The sequence below is a fragment of the Nomascus leucogenys genome, chromosome 5 (genome assembly GCF_006542625.1).
Source record: "Nomascus leucogenys isolate Asia chromosome 5, Asia_NLE_v1, whole genome shotgun sequence".
NCBI classification, from domain to species: domain Eukaryota; kingdom Metazoa; phylum Chordata; class Mammalia; order Primates; family Hylobatidae; genus Nomascus; species Nomascus leucogenys.
In genome coordinates this window covers 65,526,199-65,537,319 of record NC_044385.1, presented here as the reverse complement: position 1 = coordinate 65,537,319, position 11,121 = coordinate 65,526,199, and the positions used below count along the sequence as shown (strand labels likewise).

The following is an 11,121-nucleotide window of genomic DNA, read 5'->3' as shown; positions in this document are numbered from 1 at the left end:
TACTATGTCATTATCAGACCTTGTAAAATTAACAAGAATTCTTTAATATGTCATATCCAGTTAGTGATTGACTCATTTCTACTGTAGTTAAAGTACAATTTAGGAGGAGGTTTGAGGATATTAACATTAAGATATAAACTTTTATAACAACTGCTAAAATAATTATTGCTAGAGTCTAACATTTCTATTGGCAAATTGGAAATTAGTATACATAGACATAGATTCTGCTCGTTTTGCTTTCAATCTAAAATCATAGTTAAGATTACTGGCCGGGCACGGTGGCTCACGCCTGTAATCCCAGCCCTTTGGGAGGCAAAGGCAGGTGGATCACGAGGTCAGGAGTTCAAGACCAGCCTGGCCAATGTGGTGAAACCCCGTCTCTACTAAAAATATAAAAAAATTATTCGGGCATGGTGGCAGGTGGCTGTAACCCCAGCTACTCGGGAAGCTGAGGCAGAGAATTGTTTGAACCCGGGAGGGAGAGGTCGCAGTGAGCCAAGATCGTGTCACTGCACTCCAGCATGGGCGACAGAGCGAGACTCCATCTCAAAAAAAAAAAATACTGTGCTAGAAAGTCTTCCTGTAGAGGCATTTTTCAAAAATATTATGATAGGCATTGCCTCTGGAAAGCAGGCATGAATAGATGGCTGGGGTGTATCATGAGAGAAACTGTTCTCCATATATCACTTTGTACCTTCACATGTTGCCTTTTGTTTTGTTTTGGTCTTTTTTCGAGACAGGACCTTGCTCTGTCACTCAGGCTAGAGTGCAGTGGTGTGATCATAGCTCAGTATAACCTTGAACTCCTGGGCTCAAGTGATCCTCTTTCCCACCTCCCCGAGTAGCGGGGATTACAGGCATGCACCCCCATGCCTGGCTGTATGTTGCTATTTTGTGTTTTAAAAACCTAATCCTGACTGTGCTGGTAGTCGCATGAATCTGTGCACATACATGCAAACAAGTACATGTAAAACTGGTGAAATCTGAATAAGCTTCATGGATTATATCAATGTCAGTTTCCTGATTCTGACAGTGTGTGATACTTATGCAAGATGTCATCATTGAGACAAAGCGAGTAAAGGATATGTGAGATCTTTGTATTACTTCTTACAACTGCAAAATAAAAAGTTTTTAAAACTAAGTTATAGTAACAAAGAACTCTGTGTCAAAACTAAAATATAAAGTTGAAATATCAATTTTATTTTTTAGGAATCTGGTGGACAGTAACAAACTTTGGTGAAATTTCAGGAACCGTAGCCATTGAAATGGATGAAGGAACCTATATACATGCACTTGACAACGGTCTTTTTACTCTGGGAGCTCCACACAAAGAAGGTTTGTGTCTGGAAGGGAAGAGGCTGCCACAAGTGTAGATTTTAGGACATTCATTCACTTAGGCCAAACTCTTAACTAGTCTCAAACATTTTCCAAAGGAATGGAAGCATTGCATTTGACTCTTCCATTTTTTTTTAATTCCTTAATATTTACCAGCCACTGGCAAGTCCCTCTTTCTAATATAAGCATTTGAAAACATTCCGTATAGTTCCAGAAGAGTATCTTTGGAAATCAAAACAACATGAATAATTAAAATAGTAAGTGGAAAGAAAAAAGAAAACCTATTTGAGTCAAAAATGTTTGAATTTCTTTTTTATTCAGACCTATTACCAAAACTAACCTGGGTGCATTTAACAATTTGAAGTTTCCCCATTTTCTTTAGCCCATTAGAGGAAGCACTAATGAGATATGAAGTAATTAGAAGATAAAAAGCAGCATCGTTTGGTTAGCAAGACCATCCCTTGAATAAATGAAAGCATTTAGCTTTTTAAATAAGTGCTTATTTATGACTGTATTTTAAAACATAAAGAGAAGCTATCTCGAAAGTTACTATATAAGCATTGTATCACCCTGTCTTACTCAGTATATAAAATTAGCACTGTGGTTAAAAGAAGGTAAAATAGATCTTGATTCCAAAGATACAGTATTACAGTGACATCAGAATATCTGAATATTCTTACATTTAATTGCAGAAGAAAATAGCCACATTTTTTAAAGCAAAATAATCTCTTTATAGCAAATGTCAATTTTATTTTCAGATGTTTTTTCTCCAATAGTTGATGAGTCCTCCAGAGCAGTTTACCGCTGTCAAATTATCTGATTCCAGGTGAGCTTATGTTGTAATATAATTAGTACCAGTTATTTTAAAAATTTAATTGTATTCATTTAAAATTTTAGTATCTGTCTTAAGCCCACAGGGTAATTTTGATATAAAAAACGATATATCTTTTTTGAAAAGTAGATTTTGTGATCACTTTTAGTGGATTTCCTGTCAATATATAATGCTAGGCTGGAAAACAGATATGTAAGTTAAAAAATGAAGATTAATAATTTCACACACCAAATAAGATAGATTAAAAAATCAAATAGTACAAAACCTGGTTCACTGTTGCTATGATATTTAAACTCACTGTTTGGAAGTCTAAAGACAAACAGGAAGACTAAAAAAAGGAATGTTGTTGAAACCAGCAGAGAATGTTACAGCATCATAACGACCAAAAGAATATTTTTACTCACTATTTTTACAGTCATTTTATAAAGTAACCTTTTTTATTCTCACCTTGTGCGGAAGTATAGAATGATTCTTTCGGAAAAAGATACTGAAGTGAATTTACATATTTTAGTAATTGGTTACATCAACATGATAATGATTTCTGTTATGTAATCATTAACATATAAAGGAGTAAAAGTCAATTCTGGCATCCCAGGGGATTCTCGGTAAGGTAAAAGATTAGAAATCATAATTTTAAAAAATCACATTTAGATGATTATTTCTGTACTTTCTTTGAAAGTCTGATAAGTATGGTGAAAGACAAAGAATAAAAGCAGAGGAAGAAAAAATTCAGTAGTTTTAAACTGCTTTACAATTATAAACAAAAAAGGATTATGAAGAAAATTAACTGACAAATGAGGAAAATATTTGCAACAATCTTAATAGGCAGTGAGTTCTTACTCTTCATGTGTATCTTGTATAGAATTCATAGCACTGAAGACCCCAGTAGAAAAATTGTGAACAGTCAGATCTCAATAGAAAAATGGACAAGGGACATTACCAGATAATCTAAAATCTAAAAAGGAAAGGAAAAGAAAAACAATTGTTATTCTAGTTAACTACTAAAATGCAAATTAATAGGATACTGGTTTTTTCTATATCAGGTTTTCAAGTATTTTTTTAGAGTCATAATGTTTAAAAAAAAATCCATGATACAAAACATACTCTGTTAATTTGAGGTAAGAATGTAAATGGAAGCAGCATTTTCTGGAAAACAGTTTGATGACATAAGAACTTTATAGTTTATACCCTTTGATCCAATTATTTCTAGGAATTTCCTCTAAGGATAAATCAGTTTTATGTACAGAACAGATGTAAATAGAACTATTTATGATAAGAGAAAAAGTAAGTTTTAGTAATTTATTATTGAACTTTAAAGAGGTATAATTGAAGAATGATGAATTTTGAAAATATATGTTATGTAATATATAAGGTACAATGTTTATATTAAAAAAGCAAAATATAAAACTAAATTTAAAACCGCACTGTCCAATATGGCAACAACTAGTCACATGTAGCTTTTTTTTTTTTTTTGAAGGTGCAGAGTCTCACTCTGTCACCCAGGCTGGAGGGCAGTGGTGTGATCATAGTTCACTATAACCTCAAATTTCTGGGCTCAAGCAATCCTCCTGCATCAGCCTCCCAAGTACGTGGTATTACATGCTCACAACACCATGCCCAGCTAATTTTTAAAATTTTTTGTAGAGATGGGGTCTCACTATGTTGTCCAGGCTAATCTTGAATTTCTTGCCTCAAGCAATTCTGCCATTGGCTTCTCAAAGCACAGAGATTATAGGAGTGAGTCACCACTCAGCCACACGCATCTTTTGAACACTTGGAATATGTCCAGTCTGAAATTTTAGATATGTACACACCCACACACATACACATGTCCTGTTTTGATGTTCTATAATTAATTTTCTCTCAGTTTTTAACTTTTATCTATCTTATTAATGTACAGAATCGCCCTGAAATCTGGCTATGGACAATATCTTGGTATAAATTCAGATGAACTTGTTGGGCGTTCAGATGCAATTGGACCAAGAGAACAGTGGGAACCAGTCTTTCAAAATGTAAGTGCTGTTATTGTTTATAAAAACTTCCTGTCAGTTTAACAGAAAGTCTGTGACAGTCAATCATAATATATTTAAAAAGAAAAAGTAGGATGCAATACTATAATACATTAAATTGGAATAAATCAATAGGAACATAGAGCCTTAAAGAGATCTCAAAATAGAGTGCAACAAAAATAGCATTAGTACTTTTGCCCACAATTATTTCTGTATACCCTTAGTGCCTAGATATGGATCTCATTTCCATTAAAGAACCAGTCAATTTTAGGTCTCAGAGAAGGAAAACAGAATAGTCCCTAAGTATCTTCTTTGTAGCAGAAATCATGGATGCTTTCAGAAACATTAGAGACTGTCAGCGAACAGTGGAGCTTGCTAAGACCAAGTTGTGACAATTTGTGCATAAAATAAATAATAATAGTTCATTGAAGTAAATTATCTCTAAAAGACTTTCAGTCCATAAGCTTAAAATAGTGTACGAAAAGATAGTTTTAATATAAGAAGAAAAAAGATACATACTAATTCTTAATTTTAGTAAGTAGACAGTTGTAGTATACAGATGTTTTGTTAAATCTTTGTTGATACAGAATACATAATTTCCTTTTTCTGTTTGTGTGAGAAGTAAAGATTGAACAAAAATATGTGAGTGCTAAATAGTCTTTAAAAAGTAGATAACTATATCAAAAACAGTAAGGAATACTGGGCACCACGCAGAAAAAATAGAAGATAAGCTCAGCCTTTGAGTAGCAGCTTTGGTAGTATACAATAATGAACTGAAAATAGGGACTCAGCAATGTTTTCTAAGATGACAGATTAAACGAACATCCCACCAGAAAGAGGTAATCACTTAGACTGATTTCCTCATCCCCTACGATAAAATCTTGTCAGTGACTTGAAAACTATTTTGACCCAATCCATTGAGAAATGCATTTTTACATTGCAGCCCAGCACACACACATGTATAACTGAAGCAAGAGTTGTGCTTAACAATACTTATCCATGTGTTATGCACCTTGATATTTCTTATTCTCTTTTACCCCTTCCTCTGTGTGTCTGTGTATATTCCTTCCCCCCCACCCACCCACCCAATACCATTCAGGAAGCACTACATTGATTTCATTACCTGCTAATCTGTTGCAACCCCTTTGAGATGATCCTACTAGTTATGATGAGATACTTCTAATAAAAGTTACACCAGTAGAAAATGCCAATATTTCATAAGGCCAGGATGATGACTTAGATAGTACTAATAATACAACACTTTAGGAAAGTTCATTTCATTTTATTTTTAGGAAGGACACTAAGTTTCAAAAATTTTAAATTTAAATGGAAGAGTGTCTTAAAACTCTATTGCAAAAAGGACTCAGCTGAATAATATGTGGCACAGGTTTAAATCGCCTTGGACCACACCGCCACATTCCAGGGCACACCAGGAGCCATCCAGATGAGAGAACACCCAGCCCTTGTGACTTGACTAAGAAATTAAATCCATGTTATCAGCACGTTTTTAACTGGATGTGATATAAGGTTAACATATTTTGTAATCATTGTATTTATAAATATTTTGTCTAAGTGTTATGGTATTCCAAGTTTTCCAAAAAAAATCAACCAAATACAAGTTATAAATAAACATTATATTTGTTAAGAGAGTTAAGCTAACCAAATTTATAACCCAGATTTAGATACACAAGAAAATCAGTTTTTAAAGTTTTGTTTAATAGAAAGCAGTGTAATACATCAAACATTAAGCAACTAAAAACGTATATGAATATTTATTTTCACACACAAAAGTCCCTCAGACATTGATTCTTAAATTCAAAACACCAAAGGATTGTATATACCTTTTCATGTTTTCTAATTGTGAAGAAAATAAATTTTACTTAAAATGCCAATATTTGAATAAAGTATGCATTCATAATTATGTTCTTGTCTTTAAAGTTAATTATTCAAACTGAACTAAATCAGTTTTATCTTCAGAAGATCTTTTAGAAAGGAAGCAATCTTACCTTATCTGATTAGAATTTAGTCCTACTGGGAAGACACACTACAAATGTTTATTGTGGTAATCTTTGAATAGTAAAATGAAAGGTGATTTTGGTTTCCTTTTCTATATGTTCTTGTATTATATTTTTCAGGTTTTTCTCTAAGTTATTTTCTGTGATTTTTAAATCAGGGAGGAAAAATTAATTCAGTCTAAACACTTAATGTTTCTTCTACAAGAAGTATCCTCATGGCTATTTTGTTATTTTGTTTCACTTAGGGGAAAATGGCTTTATTGGCCTCAAATAGCTGCTTTATTAGATGCAATGAAGCAGGGGACATAGAAACAAAAAGTGAAACAGCAGGAGAAGAAGAAATGATCAAGGTAACTCAAGGTAACGATGACATTTTATACAGATGACTACATTCACACATGCGATGTGACTGTATCACCTTAAAATGTTAAGTCATCATTTACTGTCACTTTAAAGATTTAGTTAATAGCTTTTTATAATGTGGTGTTTCAAATAGACTCATTTTTAATTATAAATTCTATAGTTGATGGCTCGTTTATACAATGTGGTAGAGAAATGAGTGCATCTAGGAGCTACCTTGCCATTATCTCCATGGATTAGTATCTTTTTCTGGTAGTTCCACATGCTGTTTTTAGGCTTTCATGTTCTTGTTTTCTTGCTTGTATTTTAAAATCTAATTTTTAAAATAGATAACATGTACACGTGGTCCAACATTTTCAAATAAAAGCATATGAAGACATATGCCTGCCATGCGTCTTACTCACCTGTGTCCCAGCTCCTGTTCCTCTTTCCCTTTGTTTTTTTATAGCCTCCTAAAATTTCTTTATAAACATATGAATATATTTATAATTTTCAACTGTTTTACACTAAAGGTAGCCTCCTCTATATTCTTCTCGACTTTGATTTTTTTTTCCTTAAAATTGTATCTTGGAGAGTTTTCAACTATTAATTTGAATGTAGAAAGTTTTCTCTTCTTCTTGCTTTTCCTCTCTTTCTCTTTTTTAACAACCACATAATATTCCATTTTAGGGATGTACCTTTATTTAGTCTCTTATAGATGGAAATTTAGGCTGTTTCCAGTCTTTTGCTCTTATAAACAGTGCTGCAGTACATAACATTGAATATGCATCAATTTGTAGATGTGCAGGTGGACCTGAAGATAAATTTCCAGAAGCAGAATTACCAGGTCAGGGGTATACACATTTGTATTTATGTAATGCTTGAGCTTCTGTGATGATAATCACTCTATGAAACATAAAAAATCAGAACTTCTGGGGCCTTAGCCCTTACATTTTAAAAATATTTTTATTAATAGTACCCGTCTTCTTTGCATTAGGAGAAACATGAATCACATAAAACATTATTTTTATTTTATTTTTAAAATTTGTGTGCATCACTAAACTGGAAATAAAAATTCCTTATTCCAGGCTAAATTCCCTCATCCATAGTCAGACATGTTATCCGTTGTACCAGTGGCCTGTGCCCTCCCTAATCCTACTCTTTCTTTTACATCATTATAAAAGTTACACAGACGTCTTCATATCAAGGTGAAATTCTAAATAATACTGTTAATATAACCTAGATAAATCAGGTAGTTAACTGGAATTTGATGAAAACATTTAAGTCTTAATTTTTTAGACTCACAAAAGCCACTGATCTTTAATGATAAACATATACCAGCATGTGTCTAAAGAATAACTCCCCTATTCTTGACACGCGGCTTTTCTGTGTCTTGGCATTCCATCCCAGAACTGAGCAAAGGCACTAATCTTTAATGATAAACATATACCAGGATGTGTCTAAAGAATAACTCCCCCCTTCTTGACACATGGTTTTTCTGTTTCTTGGCATTCCGTCCCAGTACTGAGCATCCCAAACCTTGCTTTGTTTGTCTCTGTTGGGAATCAGACGTTGCATCCAGTCTGACCCAGATTTGCTCTGTAAGGCATTGTGGGGGCCAGAGTGGAAGGCTCTAAGAGAGGGGGCAAATGCCTTTTCTAAAATGTCCTTCTTTCTTATAATTACAGCATAAAAATTTGTGTTACATTTTTCTCTACCAGTGTAATTTAAAAGCATCTATCAAATCTCTGTATGTTCTTCATGTTAGATTTCCGGTCATATGTTTGATTTTCTTTTAGAATAGTCTTGATTTCAGATAATTTCAAATCTAAAGCTCAAACAATTTCAATCTAAAATGTAGGTATTTTCTTGGAGAAGTGAAATGTTATATTTTTTCATTGCATGCATCCGGCACATGCGTTGTAATCTTGAATTTCCATAATGCTCCTGTGAGGTGGATGTGAGCTCAGCCTTACAGACAGGAAGACAGCCTCTGACCCTCCTTACATCCTCGTGGTTTTTGTCAGTCAGTTCATGGAAATCACGGTGATTTCAAGGTGTGGTAAAACAGGATGTGTACCCAGGCCCAGCTGACTCCAGAGGCTTCTCTGAGTATTTCATAGCACATTGCTTCTCCAGAAACAGGTCATTGGGGAAATGCAGATGGGTTTGTGACTTACATTTAATTTTATTTATTTATATTTTATTGTATCATGTTTAAATTATTTTGCATCTGGATATCATCACAAAAGTGTTATTGAAGGCAACAATTGCAAATATATGTGCAGTGCTTTGCACTTATACAAAGATACAAAGATACACAATGATTGCATTTTTCACTATTTAAAGCAATTTTAAGATGAAATACAAAGTTTTCTGGGTCTCTTTGGTTAATCAAGTACTTGGAAGCTCTGAACAGTGATTATTTAGGACTCTTCTCGTACCATTTAATTGCAGGCTCTTCTAATCTCTGTCAGCCCTTCACCTTTATGACCTTGCCTTATCTACCAGGACACAGATCCCTCTTACTAAAGGTAGCATTGTGTTACAGGCCCTAGCAAGGAATGTTTTCAGGTCTGGGACCCCTCTAATCAAAACTGTCACAAAGATGTCATTGGCACAAACATGTTATTTGTCATCACTTTCTAAGCAGCCCTGGAACTGGACTCTGGCCACAGAGATCCCTTAGGAGACATGAGTCCTTACCATTGCCAATTGCCTGTTCTGTGGGTGATCCTAATTGTTGAATGCAGATCAATTAACTTATAACATGTGATAGTAAACATCTATTCAAACTTAGGAGGATATAAGAAGCTAGTAAAAGAGGTGGGTTCCAATTAGTTAAAAACAAGTTGTTTACGGGAGGCTGAGGCAGGAGAATGGCGTGAATCCCGGGGGGCGGAGCCTGCAGTGAGCCGAGATTGCGCCACTGCACTCCAGCCTGGGTGAAAGAGCGAGACTCCGTCTCAAAAAAAAAAGAAGTTGTTTAACGTTAAAAGTTTTAATACTTTGGTAATAGTCTGTGCAATGTAAAATAGCTATTAAGCTTTCAATCTGATCAAATGAACACTTGTCTAATAGGGATAATTTGACCCTAGTGTATTCACTTGGAGGACAACATTAAATTACTTTTTATATTTAGTAGCAGTTGAATATATATGGCATGTTTTACATAGATTAGTTTTACTATTTTTCTTTGTTTAAACAGGAGAACCAAATTGAAAGCCGACAGATACTGCAAGTGACTGGGATTTTTGTTTCTGCCTTATCTTTTTGTGTTTTTTTTCTGAATAAAATATTCAGAGGAAATGCTTTTCCAGAGTTCTTGAGTTGTTGTGAAATGATTGTTTAGCTAGTAGCTAGTTTAACAGGATTAAACAAGTTTAATCAGGATTTTCCATGGATGTACTTTTTAGCTAACTACAGTTTTTCACAGAATTTTTTTCTGGATTTCCTGTCCTGAAGCATGAAGTGTACTGGAAACCAATTCTTCCTGTGCTACTTGTGGAATCTGTCTTACTGGATCATAATCTTACTTTACTTTATATGACAGATGCTTAATCAGTGCCTTTAATAGGAAGTTAGAAACTCCCAATCCGATCAACAAGGCTTTGGTTCTACCTACTAAGTACTATCCAGATCACAGACAATTCAAATATCAGAACTAGGGGCTGAGCAGAGAGGACAAATCATCTATTAGGGAGTGGGACAGAGAGTGGAAACATTGCAAAGGAGCAAGTAGGCTCAGAACAGAGGGGAGAGTAGTACTGGGGAAGCTCCCTGCTGAGGACAGGTTAGCCACAGTGGATATATCTGTGACGCCTTTGTCCTCGTGGGCTGGACACGAGGACACAAGCTGATAAAGAAGTTCAGACACTACATGTTGCTTAGGTCTGCTTTGTTGAAGCCTGTCTGTTTCAGAGTTCCTAAACACAATATTCCCGTGGCATCTAATCCCAGTGAGTGCTCCAAATCCAGGCTGTGTATCAGATGCCACGGGAAATTCTGCCTCAGGACTGAGGTTGGTTCAAGCATCTGGATGATGTCAAAAGTCCACGTTGTGTGCTGGCCTAATCTGAAAGACCCTATCTAGTTCTAGCCTTTAAATTCCTTCTGTCACCGAATCTAGAGTTACATGGCATCTGTACAAGCTAGGTAGCTGAGGCATGGGATCAGCCCTGTAAAGGAGCTTTTGGAGCTTTCGTTGTAGGTCTAGCTTCAACTTGGCACTCCAGTTCCAATAGCTGGACTTTCTCTCATCGTGTGTTCTGATCCTTGGATTGGGAACAAAGTAACCACTCTGATCCCACAAAGCAGTGGTTCCGGTTCCTAACTGGTGACTATTTTGCCTCTCAGGCGACATTTTTGGTTTTCACAACTGGAATACGGTGTCAGAGGGTAGAGGCTAGGGATGCTGCGAAGCATGTGGCAGAATCCTGTTCCACCCAGAATGCTAATAGTGCCAAGGTTATGGAGCCTTCCCACCCAAGGGCTTGGTATATTCCTTGCTTTTGCCAGCTCCCTAACCCGTAAACACAACAGTTCAAATCTGTATGCATAAGCATCTCCTAGGGACCTGCACGTTTCCAAT

The 11,121-nt window shown here is 35.2% G+C and overlaps 1 protein-coding gene across 1 annotated transcript; it reads left to right on the top strand.

The window, feature by feature from the left end:
- Positions 1-878: 878 nt before the first annotated feature.
- On the top strand, positions 879-7,603 carry LOC115830425 (protein FRG1B-like). Its single transcript, XM_030813304.1, has 4 exons — positions 879-1,335; positions 2,094-2,161; positions 4,068-4,179; positions 6,437-7,603. Exons 2-4 carry the CDS (start codon positions 2,115-2,117, stop codon positions 6,575-6,577), a joined length of 300 nt encoding a protein of 99 aa, XP_030669164.1. The 5' UTR covers positions 879-1,335; positions 2,094-2,114; the 3' UTR covers positions 6,578-7,603.
- The last annotated feature ends 3,518 nt before the right edge of the window (positions 7,604-11,121 follow it).